The sequence below is a fragment of the Sinohyriopsis cumingii genome, chromosome 17 (assembly GCF_028554795.1).
Source record: "Sinohyriopsis cumingii isolate HCF-2022 chromosome 17, ASM2855479v2, whole genome shotgun sequence".
Lineage (NCBI taxonomy): Eukaryota > Metazoa > Mollusca > Bivalvia > Unionida > Unionidae > Sinohyriopsis > Sinohyriopsis cumingii.
In genome coordinates, this window is record NC_142977.1 from 67,449,944 (window position 1) to 67,466,656 (window position 16,713).

The 16,713-nt window shown below is 35.8% G+C and overlaps 1 protein-coding gene across 3 annotated transcripts in view; it reads right to left on the reverse strand.

The window, feature by feature from the left end:
* The window catches only part of LOC149779153 (scavenger receptor cysteine-rich domain-containing protein DMBT1-like), a 50,296-nt gene that overhangs the window by 7,617 nt on the left and 25,966 nt on the right, over positions 1-16,713 (reverse strand). For all 3 annotated transcript variants that reach the window (XM_089939714.1, XM_089939716.1, XM_089939713.1), the window contains exons 4-6: positions 6,053-6,203; positions 3,768-3,973; positions 2,081-2,274 (exon numbers count right to left, since the gene is read on the reverse strand). In XM_089939714.1, coding sequence (XP_089795840.1) covers positions 2,081-2,274; positions 3,768-3,973; positions 6,053-6,203 — 551 coding nt within the window. The remainder of the gene's footprint in view (positions 1-2,080; positions 2,275-3,767; positions 3,974-6,052; positions 6,204-16,713) is intronic.

Here is a 16,713-nt window from a genome sequence, read left to right on the forward strand (position 1 = left end):
TTCTGTTGGTGAAATTCGGATCGGATCATCAAAAGAACTTAAGGTCGAAAATAATGTCACCCTCTAACAAAGCCCAACTGACACAAAACCGCGTGAACACAATAACTGAATCCACATCAATATTTAAAATAGTCTAATCCTTCAACATTGGGTTCAGAAATACTGTTAGAACCACAAAATATATGAAATGATCTTTAAACTACTTTGTATGTATGATTATTAATTGTTTTAAAAATATTTTTATGCCTGACTTAATTTCTCTATTCTGATGGATTTTGCGCCTGCGTAGACACATATATGCCGAAAGTGAACTAATGCTCTAGAAATTTTAAAGAAATCGTTGACGGTGCGCATGAGCAAGAGGCTGGGCGGGCACAGTTGGCAATAACATGCTCAGTTGGCATTTACTTGCCTGAGTTAGTTAGTCTACTCAAACAGTTTTGTACCAGCAGGAACACAAGCGAATACAAAATGAATACTCTAGTAACTGTAGCGAAATCTTCAATAGCATGCATGCATAAGACGCTGTACAGGCACAGCTGGCAATAAATCGCACAGTTGGCATGCACGAACGTGACATTCAGTACATAATTCAACGAGTATGGATTTCGACAGAAAAACAATTCGCAAACAAAAAATAAAATTGAACGTGGATTAGTCCGAATTTTGTAGAAAAGAATATATTCGCCTTTGCATACTATAGTTTTAGTAATAAACGCGACTAAAATCAGCTAAAGAATCTATTCGTAACGTAATAACCTGCAAAAGCACTGTCTGGAGGTTTGAAAGATGTTTTGATAGTCTATGAAAAGATATAATGATGACAGTTTGCATCCACGATGTTGAATGATTCAAAAAACGAAGTAATGCTCCTGTGTCTGTAACATTCCAGCTCCGAAAATACTTCGATAGATTAATACATTGTAAACAGGCAAAGGCACGCGGAAAAAGGCAGAGAACTCAGTCACACACTGAAGTACTCAATGCAAACAGAACAATGACAGGCATTATGATACCCAAATGGAATCAATTGCACTCGTTCAATCAAAATGCAGTCTAGCTCACACTTGAAAAGAAAAACCCGAAGCTTGTGGCCAAGAAGGAGTCGAGTGCCTCAATGAACGCTAAGATAGCTTGTTGCCAAGAAGGAGTCGAGTGCCGCAATGAACGCTAAGATAGCTTGTGGCCAAGAAGGAGTCGAGTGCCGCAATGAACGCTAAGATAGTATGACGTCATGTGTTACACATTGTAAATGTATTATTGCCGACCTCGTTCTTGATGACTGGCGGAAAGACCCCAGAGTGTTTGATCTGATGATTGGCGGAAAAAAAACCGGAGTACCACATTGATGTTCTTAATCTCGACACCTTCTTCAAAACTTCTGCGATCGGAAATAACCTTTTCAACAGGCGGCAACCCAAGTGCTTGAATCCATGGAAATTATTTGTAAACCTAAATAATTTCATAGAATGGAAGAAGTATTATAACTGCGAATGTAACGTCTCATTCAAGTCACCATATTTGAAAGATGTTTTAAAATTAATGATCTGCGGGATCAATTTCGAGTTTGAATTGTGGGTTTTGGTTTAAACACACACACACACACACACACACACACACACACACACACACACACAGAGCGCCTAACGTCAGACAGAGCGTAGAATAAACGCGTACTGCATCTAACAATATCTGACCTACGCTGATTACGGTTGGATGCCTGTGAGACGTGAATGAATATGGCTGTAAATACAAATGTATAAAGTAATTATTTTGCAGGTATATAATGTGCCACTTATTTAAATGGGGGCAGAGCGGTGCTTGTGAGAAAGTAGTTTGAACTTGTGTGTTAGTTTAGGTAGCTTGATTACGTTTGATGGCAGATGGAAGTTAGTGACAAACACATAGATGATGGTTGATAGTAGATGGGCGTTACTGATATACGCTTTCATCGAAATCCAACTGAAGGCGACATCAAGAAAACTAAAAGAGTTGAACAATCAGTATGTCAAATATTTTCGCTTCAAAAAGTTGAAAAAGAGAAGAAAAAACAGGACATGATAGGAAATGAAATACTTACAGTTGCCAAGGTACCACACTGATTAAATGGTATGATAATAATAACATTGTTCAGATCTGAAGTTTTATTCGCGGCACACGTGCCATTATAAACCATCCCAATAGACAGGTGCTTCGGCTCCAGGAAAGGGTCTCTGCTTCGGCTAAAATTGGCCGTGAACCGACCAGTGGTGCACTGCAAGAGTGGTAGTGGAGCTGAAATCACACACAAACATCATATTTACAAAGCAGAAAAAGAGAAGTACATACCTCCTATACCAACACAAAACAAAACAAAAATACAATAAACAGACGTAATGTCAGCACTAAGTAAGTGACATGTATTAATGTAGATGACACTATTTAGACACTGCATGGTGCTGATTGACCAGGTGGCAGTTTATACGAAGCGATGCGTGGTCCAAATACCTTGTGTATATAAGTGGGGTGCAGTGGTGAAGACTCAACAGTTCATCAGCTGCCACAACGCTCATCAGCACCCTAAAATATATGCCATATTACGCCGAACCAAACTGTATCTTTATCTATCTACAGGAAGCAACACAGTAGAGACTCAAACGTCCGTACAAAGCGCATAATTTGTTAACAAATTAAAACCGAGCATAATATGTTACTAATATACCGAAATTAACCTGGAGGTCTATATAATCATTGATGCAACAGTCAAGTTTTAAGCGATAAAGAAGGAACTAATATATTAAATGTATTACATTAACGAGAATATGCTACAAGAGGTACAAGGTCGATGGCGTGGACCATCTCAACCCAGCAGTGTAGCCTTTAGACCAAGATCCGAGGGTAGGTTATCGCCCTTGGTATTCTCCTTTACACAAGTGACCATTGTTTCTACTAAGTTTGAACGATTCTTAAGACATTAAAAAGTATTTAACTCCTTATATCTCACGAAATGCTTCGATGTACATGACCAAACGGCTGAACACGTTAAAAATATTATGGGGGAGATCTACAAATATTAAGAACTTCTGAGAGAGTGGTAGATGTAATGTGAAGTTGTTTATATTTGCAACATGCACAATGGAGAGAATATAGGTATATAGCTATGTTACTTACATATAATATAGCTGAAATTTTTTTGGATATGGTAATTGTGGAAACTGCACACAATCTGAGCAAACAGTTATCTAAAATGACTGTGCTAAATAATCAGCCTGAATTATCTTTAGAGTTACCAAAAAGAGAAAATAAATTTTGCTAAACTAGACATTACTAACTTCTGAAAGAGCAATGAATAAATTACCAAAATATAAAATGTAAAAAAGAAATATATCGTTCTTTTTTTAACAATTTATCTCCTAATTCCAGGAAGTGAAAATGAGCAAGCGGAGCAAGCAGTATTTTGAGAGGTATACATCTTAAGTAAAGCAAAGCTGTATACTCTATATATCATATTGTATCCATCAATCATGCACCCAAAAAAAGGAATTAAAAGTTCTTTGAACAATAACTAAGATATATACAATCTGTTTTAAATAGCCAATATAACCAAAATGGGGGTATTATGTTGTGAGGAAATAGCAAATAAATAGGGCAAGGAAGACATGGTTACAACGAATTTCCGATGAATACAAGATCCCTTCCTTCTTCATTATCACCATTACCATAATCATCATCCCATCATCTACAACATTGTCTTCAAGGTACTTTACAAAATGAAAACCCAAACTTACCAGCAAGTGGAAAGCTATCAAGGCGAAGACAAGACACCTTTGCCCATTCCGTTGGTCCACAGTTTTGCTGGTTCCAGGGCCTAGCAGGACAGTCAAAGATGGATGTCTCGTTACCAAGACACTGCACGTCATCCAGGCGAATCGGGTTCAGGATATTAATCAGTTCTGAAGAAGAAGTTGGTGATCCTGCTTGTGCTTCCGATGAACTGGAACAAAGAAAACAAACTTTTTTATATAGATAAGTACGCAAATTATATTGATGCTAAAACAATCTGCGAAAGTTTCACCTATCATAAGCTGTCTTTCCATCAAAGTGGTTACTATCACGTAATTATCCCTGTAGTGCAACATATAAGCTTCCCTGCCTATGATGTGGCCTGGTTCGCTGCCTATGAGGTGGCATGGTTCTCTGCCTATGAGGTGGCTTGGTTCTCTGCCTATGAGGTGGCATGGTTCGCTGCCTAAGAGGTGGCATGGTTCTCTGCCTTTGAGGTGGCTTGGTTCTCTGCCTATGAGGTGGCATGGATCTCTGCCTATGAGGTGGCTTGGTTCGCTGCCTATGAGGTGGCATAGTTCTCTGCCTATGAGGTGGCATGGTTCGCTGCCTATGAAGTGGCATGGTTCGCTGCCTATGAGGTGTTTTGTGACTCACATTAAATACAGCTTTGTATTAATGTTTAGATTCCGACTTCGTGGACGTGGAATTAATAGTCCAATATGTATAATGGAAATGAGGATGTTATTCACACTCGGCGATTTTCAGCCTATTGTTAAAAGGTTTGGAACGTTTCTTAAATATAGTTAAAGAAATGAAATAGTCCTCTTTTTTGGTACCAGAAATGCTGCATATCATTGAAGAAATACGCGTAAAATATCAGTTATGTCCTTTATCAGATATTTGCTTTTGAATCTTTCGCCATATAAGTTCAACTGAAAATTTCGCCCGTTTTCAGCTTCAATTTGTTCTTGTGCTATATATATATATATATATATATATATATATATATATATATATATATACATTGCATCCTTATTTGGTAAGGTAAATAGGTAATAGTAAATATGGTAAGCACTGTATAACGTATCATGGAATATCCATATATGGTGAAACAAGCCTTATTTTGGAAAACTAATTGCCACGAGAATCTCGTGTTATCTGTCATGGGGACAAAGTACGGTTAGCGTAAACTTACCAATATAATTTACCTGATATAGGCCTAATAACTTTATCGTTAGCCAAACTTCCCGAAAAAATTACTCTAAGTAGTATATTTTAACTAACGTCATCTTATTGTCTTTGATGATATATTTTGTTTGGTTTCTATGTGAGTGTTTATGTTGTTTGTTTCTTTTTAGTGTTCATTTATTTATTTATTTATTTATTTATTTATTTGCTTTGTTGCTCTATTGCAATGCGAAAGATCACGTCGTAGCCTCACAGGCAAGCAGGTCAAGGGAGGCAACAACATCGCAACAAGACACAGCCTTCTAATACGCCTGTTCCCCTGAATCACTGGCATTCATCTGCCGTTTTATAAAGTGATTTAAAAGCCAGTCATGTGCGCTGCGGTCAATAATTCTTAGATGCCTTCCCACCAAATGAAGCTATTGCCCGTTTAAAGATGAAAAAAAATAACATATACTGTGAAGGATACATCGAGTTCACCAGTCCTACTGTATAAATCAGTAACCAGTTAATCAGTTTAAATGTCATCAATGCATACTCATTTATCCGATTCTCATAAAATTTATATTATTAATAGAAACATATTATGTCACATAATGGTGAAAGTTTGCAATAGTTGTATAGAAAATGTTTGCTGCGAATGACCCTAACAGTTTCTCAGTTATTCGTATGTACATTATCGGTTCTATTCCAAGACAACTTTCGTAAGACAAGTTTCTCCCCACCATATTCCTAGGAACCTATGAAAAAATTATCCAGGATTTTAAAAATGAATTTGTCATTGAAGTTAAATGAACTATATGAATAAATACAGAGTAAATCGACGCTCCAAATGAAAAAATCAACGATCCAAATGAGAAACAAATATTAATACTGGATTGGCTTAGAGCAGAGATAACTTCGAGTATAAAATGAATCATTTAAAAATACATTTTAATGAAAACTTCAAGGTCAAAATTGAGGATAGAAAATTTCCATCTCGAATAAGAATCTTTGTTGTCAATATTATTACGAAAAAATAACGAAGATAATGGTGAATTGAAAATGGTTTTGAATCTAAATAGATAGATTTTTGATAATATAAAGGAATTATACTTACTCATAACAATACATGCGGCAAATCACCCGTGCATTATAAATACTCCAGGAATCATCGCAGATAGTTCCCCATTGATTGTTATTGCTAACTTCAACCACCCCTGATCCTCGCAGGTAACCTACTATTCGCACCTTCGTATCAGGGACAGCGCCTGGAATTTATGGGGAAAAGAAAGCAAAAAAGTTCCTCATTAATAATTTAGCAATTATAGCAAGCACAAACGTTTGTATAGCGAAGAGCAAGATATGTCGTGGCATAAAGTTCCAGCAGGTCACGGACTACATTGTTCGATCAATGTCTTGTATTTAATATACAGCACTGACACTGATCTGCCGGCGCATTTTAAATATATAAGTTCAGATATGGGTCAACTCATAATACCATTTGGCGCGCGCTACTTATTAGACTTTTAACTCAGTCCACTACCAGGGTGTATTCTTGAGAGAGGCACATAGTTCCTATTTCCTCGACACAGTATATGCACTAATATCTAAGAATTGCTTTCAGAAAACAATAATCTAAGAAGGATAATGTTAAGTTTGAGATTAGTAACCAAATAATCCTTTATCTTAACACAGCTGTATACTGGATTAAATGAGCGAACGCGCGCGTGTGTGTGAATGTGTATGTGTTGTGTGTGTGTGTGTGTGTGTGAGAGAGAGAGAGAGAGGGGGGGGGAGGTCGTGGTAATAGGATGGAGCAAAAAAGTCAACTAGACCAATTTTTGTGCCTCACCTGAATCTGAGCAATACACTTGACCATATTATTCCTCGACTGCATGTGACAAAAATACGGAGAACCCAAAAGACAACTGAACCACCTTTTTCACTACATTAACTAACTCAGCAACTAGTTCTGCAATAGGTTTCCGGTAATGCATTTCTACAATTTTACAAAGAAGTCATAAATATGAACAACTAAAGCAATTCGAAAACATCTTAAAACTATTTAAATTTTTTAAACTACTATTTCTTTTTTTACCAACGCATGATAACTGAGCTTTCCGGAAACCTTAAAGTGGACAACAAAATAAACAAAATAAACGGATACTGGGCAAACATGTATTTAGCTAAGTTTTCAGAAAACTAATATGATATTTCTGTGCAGTTTTATCGGGTTTCGTCGTACGGAAACTATACTTCATGTCAGTTTTCTCGGGTTTTGTCGTACGAAAACTATATTTCATGTCAGTTTTTTATCCGGTTTCATCAAACGGAAACTATATTTTATGTCACTTTTATCGGGTTTCGTAGTACGGAAACTATATTTCATGTCAGTTTCACTACAACTACCCAGAATCCAATCTGAAACTTTTAATTTTCATGCAGTTTTCTTACATCCAAATTATCCAGATTTCTCTGTGGTTCCAGTTATTTCAGAAAACTCATATTGTTGTTTCGGATATTGACAGAAACATTTAGAACATTCCTGTGGTTCAGGCAGCTTTTTGTAATTTGGAAACTGTCTGTGAAAATAATGGAAACTGGAATTTTGTTTAGAGGCTTCCATTAGTTTCCTGTCCAGATTAAAGAAGAAATGTTTCTTGCAGAATGAAAAATAATTCTAACCTGAACTGCACGAAATGTATGTTTAAAAGTTATTGGATTCTGCCCGACTTTTGTGCAAGATTGGATTTCCGTTTGTATCTGAACTCATACTTTCTGGACCAGACATTACGTTAAAACCCTAACGGAAACTATGGTTTTCATGATGGTTTTGGTCATGCCTCGGTTGTAAAAAGTTCAGTGTTTTATCCAGTACATTATCATTGTAAAATGAAATGCCACATACGACTTGCGTCTCTGATCGCCTCTGTAATTAAAATCCAGCTCCTGGCCTTCGCGAGTGACTTAGCTTCGAAATCCGGCGGACCATGTTTTTACTAACAGGAGAATGGGTTAAGGCGGGCAACTAGCGCCTTAAAACCAGTCGCTTCAGGTAGATGGGAATCTTGGATGGTAGCTCATATAGGAAAAGGAAAACTCCAATTCCAAACCTCTGCTGCCTTGTGGTTATACCCACTCACGGGAAATGCTAAGGGAATAAACCCTGACAGAAAATCCAGAGACGGAGTCCTTAAGGCGGTCTGACATTGACTTCGACGTTATTCCTGCAACTCCTGAGACGGCGTTGGTACCAAGCTGTATCGGCATTCGTCGTTTCCTTGGGTCCACCAGCTGCGTGGAGGTGGGGGGGGGGGGTCTGCTGCATGGGCAACAGCTGATTCTCCATACCAACCTGACCAGGCTTCGTAGCTCCACTGGAGAGGACACTCCAGCGTCGTCGTACGGCGTTGGCACAACACGGGAACAACTTACTCTGGAACTTCAGCATCGTCTCCCGTAGACGGACGGATGCCAAGTCGAATCATTGTAAAATACAGGTTTTATTAGAATTGGAAACGTGTGGCAACTATCGTCATGAGATTAACCAGTGAAATGGAAATATTAATTAATCAAATTAAACTGTGTGAATAATATATGTATAAATAACAACGTTATTACGGAAATGACACATTTCATAATGACAATGAAAAAATAATTTAATTTATATATTTAACTGTGTGCTGTTAAACAGTAAAATAGTATTCTGTTTACAAGCACAACCAGTGTAATGTTCACAAAGTATGTTGAAGAGAACGGAGAAATGTTGAAAGTGTATATACATCCACTGGCGATTGGCGTACTGAATAGGTGGCAATGGTAGTGAATCGCTCCTGTCCTCATTTCTCTATGGACAGCAAGAAAGGGAAAAGAGAATAAGGAAAGAGGAACAAAATAAAGGAAGATAAAATCAAAACGAAATAGAAGGAGTAATGGCGGATAATATTTGGAAAATTTGGTGATGCCGCCCTTGATGACTAACAAGGGTATAGCTAAATAAAATAAGCGGCAGAGGGCGGCATCTCGGACCTCTGACCCAGACGGAAATTTAGTTCCGTACGCTTCTGAACATCAAACCTTAAAGATAAAGCAATATAAACAATCTCTTCTACTTTAAACAAAATCGATATCGGACGAAAATTAAATACATCTAAGAAAACAAAATGTAGTATCGTTGTTTATGAGTAAAATGATTTGCCTCTTAAAGTATTGTAATATAGTGATTATATTCGATGTTCAGATTTGTAGAAAAAACTTGTGATCTCAAGTTTGTGTATAAAAATCGAAGATTCGATACTATCTAAGCTCCGTGAACAACAAATAGATCAATATTACGCAAAGAGGATCCGGTCTTAAAAAGCAATTATATATTTTTTGGAATATATTTATAATGCTGGTTAGCATGTGGGTGTTCGTAAAACGCAATGACTTGCAGGGTATTTAAACAAACCAAATAAAACATCTATCGTCTGCAAGAACAGTCCAACACAACAACTCATTTTGGGCAGCAGAGAGGGTGAACAGGCCTTCTGCTGAAAAGTCATTTTTGAAAAATAAAGCATCCTACGAAAACGAAAACATAAGGTCAATAACGCCAGACCTAAGCCTCCAACTTTACGGACAGTTTCTCTAATTGGATTAGATTTTTTTTTACTTTTTGTGTCGTTAGTGTTTTTTAAAACGCATGCGCGTTTTGTTTACCCACCGTTTCATTGAGATTGCACCCTCTCTGCTGCTATAATTAAATCATCATTATAACAATAATGACACCTGGTGCTGAATCTTATACCGCTAGATTAGCTAGAAAAAGATTACAAGCAATTAAAACGTTGTTGCATATTCGTGATTCTCTTAGACAAAAACTTTAAGAACGTCAAGAATCTCAAGTTGAATATGCGGAAGGTACGGAGAAATCATTTAAACCTATCACAAAGGTCACTGAAAGAGTTGCAGAAGACCTAAACAAACAAAAAGGATTTTAGGAGATCTTCCAACTGGAAAGGCTGCTGTTCAGCCTCAACCTGCTCCTCCTCAACTTGAAGAAGAACTTGAAGGTGCTGTTGGAGTAAAGACAGAAACGAAAAAAGCAGAATTAAATTATTCGATAAATTTTATGAAGAAGTTGTTAATGTAATAATAAAAACGAAAATACCAAGATATTTCGCTGAATTTTCTGTTACGTGTTTTAGTGATGGAGATATGTTTTTAAAACCGGAATATGCTGCTAGACCGGTTTCAAGAGATACTTTGGAAAGTTTGATATTTCGATTATACAAAGGAAGTAAACAAGCTAGAGCAGGTGATTTTAATTTTATTGCATATAAAAATGAAATAAGAGAAATTTTATCCCTTGAACAACAACTTAAAAAATTACCAAGGCCTAGACCTGTAATTGGTCTTCAAGATAAATTGACAAATCAAGGTCTTTATATTATCCAGAATGCAAGTCACGAAGAAGTTTACGATATTGCTGCAAATTTTAAAAATAGGGGTAAATATGTGAGATCGAAATATGTTGAACTTTCCACTACAGATGATTGGGCTAGAGATGTATATCTCATCTCTACTAGACAAAGTTCACTCAAGGCTGATGAACTTAATTTTCAAAGATTTAAAAGAGGATTTAAAAGAGAATTACGAAACATGGAACAACATGAACAATTACAACAAATTATAACTGAATATCGACTACATTCTCCTCTACCTTCTTCTCAAACTCAACCTTCTCCTCCAATTACTCCACGAAAAAGAAAAGTTTCATTTAAACCTGAACCTCAACAACAATCTACTCTTCCTAAAGTTGAACAAGAAAAAGGTTCTTCAGAAACAGTATCTTCTGTCATGAATACATTTACAGGTTCTGGTTTTGGAGTTATAGGGAATATGCATTACCCTGAGTTAGGAGGTGTTGGTGCGAAATTTGAAGAAAGAAAGAAATATTTAAAACCTGAATATGATTTTTTCTACATCAATGGGAACTTGGCTTAAAAACATTTTGATTATGAGATATGGTCCTGAACGATATAATGACGTAAATATTACTTATAAATTTTGCAATGATGTACAAAAAGAAAGAGACACGATAGAACAAAAAGTTGTTGTTGTTGCTGCTGTGGGGTTAACGCCATGTTTCAGCACACGATATGCTATACATGGTGGCCAGTATTAATGGTGGTGGAAGGACCTGGGAAAACCCCCGTAAAGAACCACCGACCCACGAGAAGCTACTGGCAAGCTTTCTCACATACCCACATTGGCTAAATCCGAGACTCGAACCTACGCAGACAGAGGTGAGATGGCAGTGATCCGTAACGGAGAGGCTTTAGACCACTCGGCCACTTCTGACCCATAGAAAAAGAACAGATGAAATATTACTATCGATAACGATGATGGAAATTTTCTTGATAAACCGGGTGAAGAATCACTTGTATTACCAAAAACCGGAAGTGGATTAGGAATTTGTCCTGACAATGTTCTTACCGATGTTAATTGCTTAGGAGTTTTGTTAATAATGGTATCATGGCGTTATTTAACAGTGCTATATACATGATTGACGGGAAAATATTGAATCGTGTCTCGAAAATGTTGATATTGCTACGATGATATTAGGTCTGGCATTATACAGCGATGATTACTCAAGATCAGCTGGTCCGTCAATGATGTTCGCAAAGGATATCACTGATCAATTCGAGAGTAGCAACGTTAGACTAAGTGCAGCTGGAACTGAAATCGCATCCATGAACGAAAATTTCAGTTTAGGATTTGCAGCACGTCGACTAATGTTGAGCGATGATGAAGAGTTTTCTCATACAATTCCATTATCACATATTTTTGGATTCTGTAGAAATGTTAGAAAAGTTATATTTGGAGCTAAACATACTGTGGTACTTGTGAGAAAAACCACTGACAATGATGTAATCTGGCGACCCAACGCTATTGCTTCTGTTAAAGAAATGCTAATAAAACTTTCGCTGTTGATCCCTGTAATGAATCCATCGCTTGCTGAAGAACAATACTTAATTTATTTTATGAATTCAGGTGGTAAATCATTGTTATCATGGTTGACAATGACTACAGATAGCGCTCAAAGTAATACGGCTGGTTTATTTACATGGCAAAAAGTATCACAACAAGGAGTTTCTGCACCACGACATATATTTATTGCTATTCAGGAAAATGACAGAAAAGATTCACAGGAAAGAAATCCAATGGTATTTGACACACTTGGAGTTTCTGAAGTTACTTTGAGGATAAACGGACATCAAAAACCTTCTGAAGAAGTTTTATTATATTTTCAACGCAATCATGTTGCACGTGCTTATCATCCATTGATGACATTTATGGGGCGTGAGCAAAATGTTGACACTGGTTTGTAAATATCTCAGCTGGATTTTTCAACATTATATCCAATTTATTATTTTCATTGGAACATTTAGATTTATTCATGCAATCCGTTGTTGATAATCATTTTCGAGCTCGAGTAGCTAGATTACCTGCTGATAGTTACAGAGCAATTGCAGTTATACTCAGCGAGAAAACAATGCTACTTGAAGGTGTTGGTGGACGAATGAGAGTTATTGACGCTTCTGTTCAAAATATGCAATTCAATCACTCACAATATTTATAAATATCATATCATAATGTTAACGCTACTCTAACAACTGGTCAGATTAAAACACTTTAATTAAGCTCAGCAAAATATTGCGAATTAAGAATATCATTTTAAAGTTCCAATCGCAGGTAGACAAAATAAATTATCATAAAATGAACGTCAACTCAGACATTTCAATAGCGCCAAACAATCAAAAACAGGCGTTAAACTCAATCTTTTTTGCCGGCGCTATTAAAATTTAATTTAAAACAGGCGGTATAATTCTACTTACTGCAGCTATACCAGCGTTAATAGCCACTGACGCTCCAGCTGTAGCAAAAGCAACTGCACTTGGTGCTGTTGGAACTGCTGCTGCAGTGGCGTTAAAGAAAGCAACATGAAAAAGATTTTAAAAGGAGGAAGAGGCCTGCGATTTCCAGAAACCCCTTATCGATAAGGAGTCAGTCTGAGATTTCCAAGAGAACACTTCGTTAATCTTTCCAATGTCAAATTATGATCTAATTAATTTAGCTAATAAACTGAAAATAAAGAATTTTAGAGGAGATTTATGCATGATCAATTACCACAACTATCAAATAATATTGACACATGAATTATTAATGTTGATAATAATTCAGGGCCTAGTACTCATTGGGTTGCATACACATTTGTTCCGCTCGGTTCTATTTATTTTGATTCATATGGGCTTTCTCCACCAAGAGAATTTTTAAAATACCCCAAAAACATTCCATTTTGGTATTCATCATTGCCAACACAAACGCTAGCCGATCCGCCAATATGCGGTCGTGAAGTAATTAATGTATTAAATGCTGTTTCTAAATCTGATCATCCTCCAAATAAAATTGTTAATTTATACACTAGCAGTAAATATTATGGTTGATATTTACGGAAGATCTTCTTCTGTCAAAGGCAAAAAAAAAAGACGATATTGAGTTGTCAAATTACGCGACTAAAGATGAATTTGCCGATATTATGAAGCTCTCTGGAGTTGACCGAGATGATATTGTTTTTTTTTTTCAGGATATATACGCTGTTTTAAAGACAAGCAATATCAAATTGAATGATCTGGTTCGTAGAGTTCTAGGTGCTACTGAGAATAATATTCCAGTATTTAATGACAGATGAAGAAATTTTAGAAAAATTAGTGAAATCGCAGAGGAAGTCTTTGGAAGTCCGTTGACTGTCGACGTAAAACTCCCTGAAAATAACATAAAACTGGGCTATATTAAAACAGCTGTATCAGACATTGAAACGATTAATAAACAATTAAGTGTTATCAGAGATCCTAAATTGATCCCCGGCCGAGACATACCAAACACTTACACAAATGGTACTAACAACTGTCTAACTTAGCGATCAGCATTAAGAGGTTAGTGTTAGGACTTGTCGGCCTGGTGCCAGGATAATGTGACTGGGTGGAACATCATGGTACATGTCTGCGGCATGATACCCCAGTTCTAGACTTCACTATAAACTGTAACACTGCAGACATCGTAGCGATATGACTGAAAAATTGTTAAAGCTACGTTAAAAGTCCAAATCACACAAACACACACACAAATAATTTTCAGAGTTAATCACGATAGCACAGAGTAATATTGATGATATTATAAAAAGACTAGAAGATGTTATAAGTGTAACTCCTGATATCGTTAAAAAATTTAATCTTATTGAAATTCCCAACAAGCAGACTATCAACGTGGTATAAAAAGTAGCATTATGGTCACCACTCAATAAAACCATTAAACATCAGGCTGAGGTTACCTGTATATACAGGATTCAGTACTTGGTCCTGTAACGTTTATAATATCTATCACAATTTCACTGCGTTATCTACTGACTCCGTCAGGTGGATCTCCTGGATCTATGTTAGTGTTGTTAGATCAAAACAAAGAGGAAACATTTACTGTGGAACCCGAAGAAAAAACTCGGCTTCATTTATTATTGGTGTCTTGAATTAGTAGCTAAATTGCTACCTAATTCAAATATAATGAATTTTCCGGTCTACGGTCAACTTATTAGATAAAATCAAGAACGTGAATGGCAAACAAAACTAAAAAAATCGTTGATAAATATAGAGTAAATGTGTAAAACAAAATATCGCCGACGTGTAGTTGTCGCTGACATAATTGTTAATTCTGCTATTATTGCTAGAACCGGTGTATTATTATCAACAATAACACCATAGCTAGTGATGGCATCAGCAATTGTAACAATTGTGTTTCAGTTAGGACATTGCGACAACAATCGCCTGTATTCTTAATATTATTGCCAAAAAAATGTATGCACAGGCACAAACACAAAATTGCAAGATTATGAAATAAAATGCCATAGAGCGACGTTAGCATAATCCAAATTATTCTCGTTATTATCAACAAGTCCTAGTGATAGAAAAATATCAGATTTTGAGTCCACGGAGATGACTAAAATCTATAAAGAGGTAATGACTGTGATAGATCCACGCCTGGTTTTAAAGATCAGGATTTAAATAATAATGTCAACTCCGAGCAAATTGCTTAAGCAAATTGTATCGAACACAGCGCTAACAAAAATAATAATGATGTCGGTAAGCTGAACTAATCCAGAATTTAATTTTACAACTTCAACTGCAATTCCAGCGAAAGAAATAGAGCCAGCCCAATTACGAGCATATCATAGTTGCCTAAATATCAAATCAAAATCATTTGGTGGATTATTAGCAAATAATTCGCTTGTATTTGCAAATAAAAAATAAAGATGATGGAACTCCCGATTGACAGTTGTTCGAATACCAATAGACAGTTATACAATTGAAAAAATCAATGATGAATTCCAGCGCAGAATAAAATCTATAACCGAAAGAGAATCCAAAATAACAATGTCATCACCAGCAGTTGTAACAATTTGTGTTTCAGCTGCAAAAACGATTTCTGGTATTCTTTATATCATTATAACGAAAATATATACGTGTACAAACACAAAATTGCATGATTATATAATAAAATTACATACAGCGACGTTAGCATACTCCAAATTACCCTTGTTATTATTAGCAAGTTTTAGTGATGGAAAAAAATCAGATTTTGAGTTCAAGGACATGATTAAAATCTACAAGGAAGCAGTGACTGTGATTAATTTCGAAAATCGGGATTTAAATAATGTCAGCTCCGAACAAATTACTTCAACAAATTGTAACGAACACAGCTCCTACAGAAACAATAATGATATCGGTAAGCTCAACTAATCCTGAATTGATTGTCAATTTTCAACAGCCATTTCAGTGAAAGAAATCGCGCTGACACATTTACGAATATACCATATTTGGCTAAATATCAGATCAAAATCATTTGGTATATTACAGGCGAATACTTCGGTTGTATTTGCAAATAATAAAAAAATGACTGAACTCCCGAATAACATGTTGTTAGAATATCAACAAGTAGTTATCAAATTGAACAAATCAATGATGAATTCCAGCGCAGAATAAAATCTATAATCGAAAGAGAATCCAAAATAGCTATAACAGTTCACGAGCCAACTTTATCATCTTCAATTGAAATATATTCTCCAGATTACTTTGTAGATATTTATCAATCGTCAATTAGATCTTCTTAGGTTGTCCTGAAATAGCGCTAGAAAATATAAAGAAAAACTACCAGAACCAGATTCAAATGAATTTTTTTACAAATGAAAAAAGATTTACAATAATTCTACAATATCGAGATGGATATCTATGGCGTTATCATTATGCAGCTGATTGTCTTAAACTTTCTGATGGTAGAATATTTGTTAAAACACTAGAAAAACTTCCAATTATATTGTTTATGACAAATATTTCAGATCATTGGCTGAAGAACTTAAAACTGAACATATAACTACATTCACGACATTAATGCAATTATTTAAAAGGTGTATCCTGGAGTATCCCAATGACTATCTAAAAAAGAAAATTATTGAAACGTTACAACAATCAAATAAAATTGTATCAGCTCTTGAATTAACTTATCGAGTTATTATTGAAATAGTAAATGCTAGTACCTATGATGTAGGAAGTAAAAACAAATAACAAGGATCAGGCAGTTATATAGTAATCACTATAAAATATCTGAAGCGAATTTAATAAAATTTGTATTAATGGGCTTTGAAACTGACGAATTAAAAAATCAGTCAGAAATCTTATCAAGGTT